At 57.4% G+C, this 1,716-nt stretch overlaps 1 protein-coding gene across 1 annotated transcript in view; it reads left to right on the top strand.

The window, feature by feature from the left end:
* The window catches only part of CPN1 (carboxypeptidase N, polypeptide 1), an 8,811-nt gene that overhangs the window by 810 nt on the left and 6,285 nt on the right, over positions 1-1,716 (top strand). Inside the window, exons 2-3 of the mRNA XM_009577639.1 lie at positions 105-260; positions 750-932. Coding sequence (XP_009575934.1) covers positions 105-260; positions 750-932 — 339 coding nt within the window. The remainder of the gene's footprint in view (positions 1-104; positions 261-749; positions 933-1,716) is intronic.

Genomic DNA, 1,716 nt, shown 5'->3' with positions numbered 1-1,716 from the left:
AGCGCCCGAAAGTGCCGTTAGGCCGGCCGGTCCCTGCTGCTCTGACACCCAGCCTGCCTGCGCCCACCCTGTACTCACCCCCGTGATGCACCTTTGCCCCGCAGGGCCCGGACAGCAATGGGTACTTGACAGGGAGGAACAACGCCAATGGAGTGGACTTAAACCGCAACTTCCCTGACCTCAACACGTTCATGTACTACAGCGGGGAAATCAGCGGGCCAAATCACCACATCCCACTGCCCGACAACTGGAAAAGCCAGGTACTAGACTGGCACGCTGCAAGGGCTACAGCGTCCTCTTAGGGTGGCTCAGCACCCAAGCAAATATACTGTCCTTTGGCTTGCACAGTGCTTGTCTCCTTCCCCATGCCTCCTGCATGCAGAGAAACGATGTAATCCTGCCCTGTATCACAGCTTGCACCTCTGCCAGGAGGAGAGGCCGGCACTATGGCCAGCTTGGGGAGGAGGTTGCAATGCACAGGGCAGAGGAGGTGGCACGTGCTGGCTAACGCGTGTGCCTCGGGTTTTGAGGCTGTGCTGGGAGAGCTGTAGCAGGCTATGCACCGGAGGAGCCAGCTCGGCGCACCAGGGTGGCTGGTGGAGAACGGAGGAAGCGGCAAGGGCTGAAGCAGGCAAATTGCGGGGCAGGGTCTGACGTGACTTGATCACGCCACAGCCTGGCATGGAGCAGCAGCTGGCCCAGAGGTGGCTGAGCTCTTCTCCCTGTCCCCGGCCCTCTTCTCCTCACAGGTGGAGCCGGAGACGTTGGCTGTGATCCAGTGGATCAGCAGCTACAACTTTGTGCTCTCAGCCAATCTGCACGGTGGAGCGGTGGTGGCAAATTACCCCTATGACAAGTCTCAGGACCAGCGGCTCAGGAACCACCGGCGTACGGTCAACACGCCTACCCCTGATGACAAGTTGTTTCAGAAGGTGAGCACGGCCCAGGAGGGCGAGGGCATTCCCACAGCCCTGCCAGGGTGGAGCGTGCGAGAGCTGGCTGGAAGTCTCTGGGTCACTGCCTCATGCAGGAGCCGAGCCAAGAAACGTGTTGGAAATAACCATTAGCAGACTATGGCATTTCTGCCAGCCACCAGCTCGTGAGCCAGGTCAGAGTAGTCCCACCGTGAGCTGGTCCCACCACACGGACAGGCCAGTCTTCACCCTCGGGAGCCCCTTCCTCATCTGTGCTGTGCTTGGGTTCCCCATAACCCCAGTATCACCAAAGCCCCCAGCTTTGCTTCACCATCGTAGCATGTATATGGGTCTTTTCCTAGAGAGGTGGCAGAGTCTGGCTGGGGGTCTGCTGAGAGCAGGATAAGGGAGGCAGGTGCGCAGCAGGGGCTTGCGGATGGCAAAAAATAAGGAATACAACGAAAAGAGCACCAGGAGCATAGGCAGACATCAGGGAATGTATCAGTATGTGCTGCTGATCCTGCTAGCGCTAGCTGAAGCCTGTGGTTTTTCTCCATTGTTAAAATGTCCCAGAAAACAGTGCCTTCAGTCACTGCTTCCATTAGGAAATACCCAGCACAAGAAAAAGCAAGTCTGCATTAGAACAGTTAATGAGAAAAATAAGTCTGAGCTGGAGTTCAGCCTTCTCTGGAAGCAGAGGCTGTACAGGGGCTTGCCAGGACCTGCTGGGATCAAGGGCTGTGCTCGGACCCAGATGTAGAGAGGCTGCAGTCTGGGGCGTAGGCTAATGATACCCACATAG

The sequence above is a fragment of the Fulmarus glacialis genome, unplaced genomic scaffold, assembly GCF_000690835.1.
Source record: "Fulmarus glacialis isolate BGI_N327 unplaced genomic scaffold, ASM69083v1 scaffold34385, whole genome shotgun sequence".
Taxonomy (NCBI): Eukaryota; Metazoa; Chordata; class Aves; order Procellariiformes; family Procellariidae; genus Fulmarus; species Fulmarus glacialis.
Note: the sequence above shows the minus strand (reverse complement) of the source record. Positions and strands in the feature narration are given on the sequence as shown.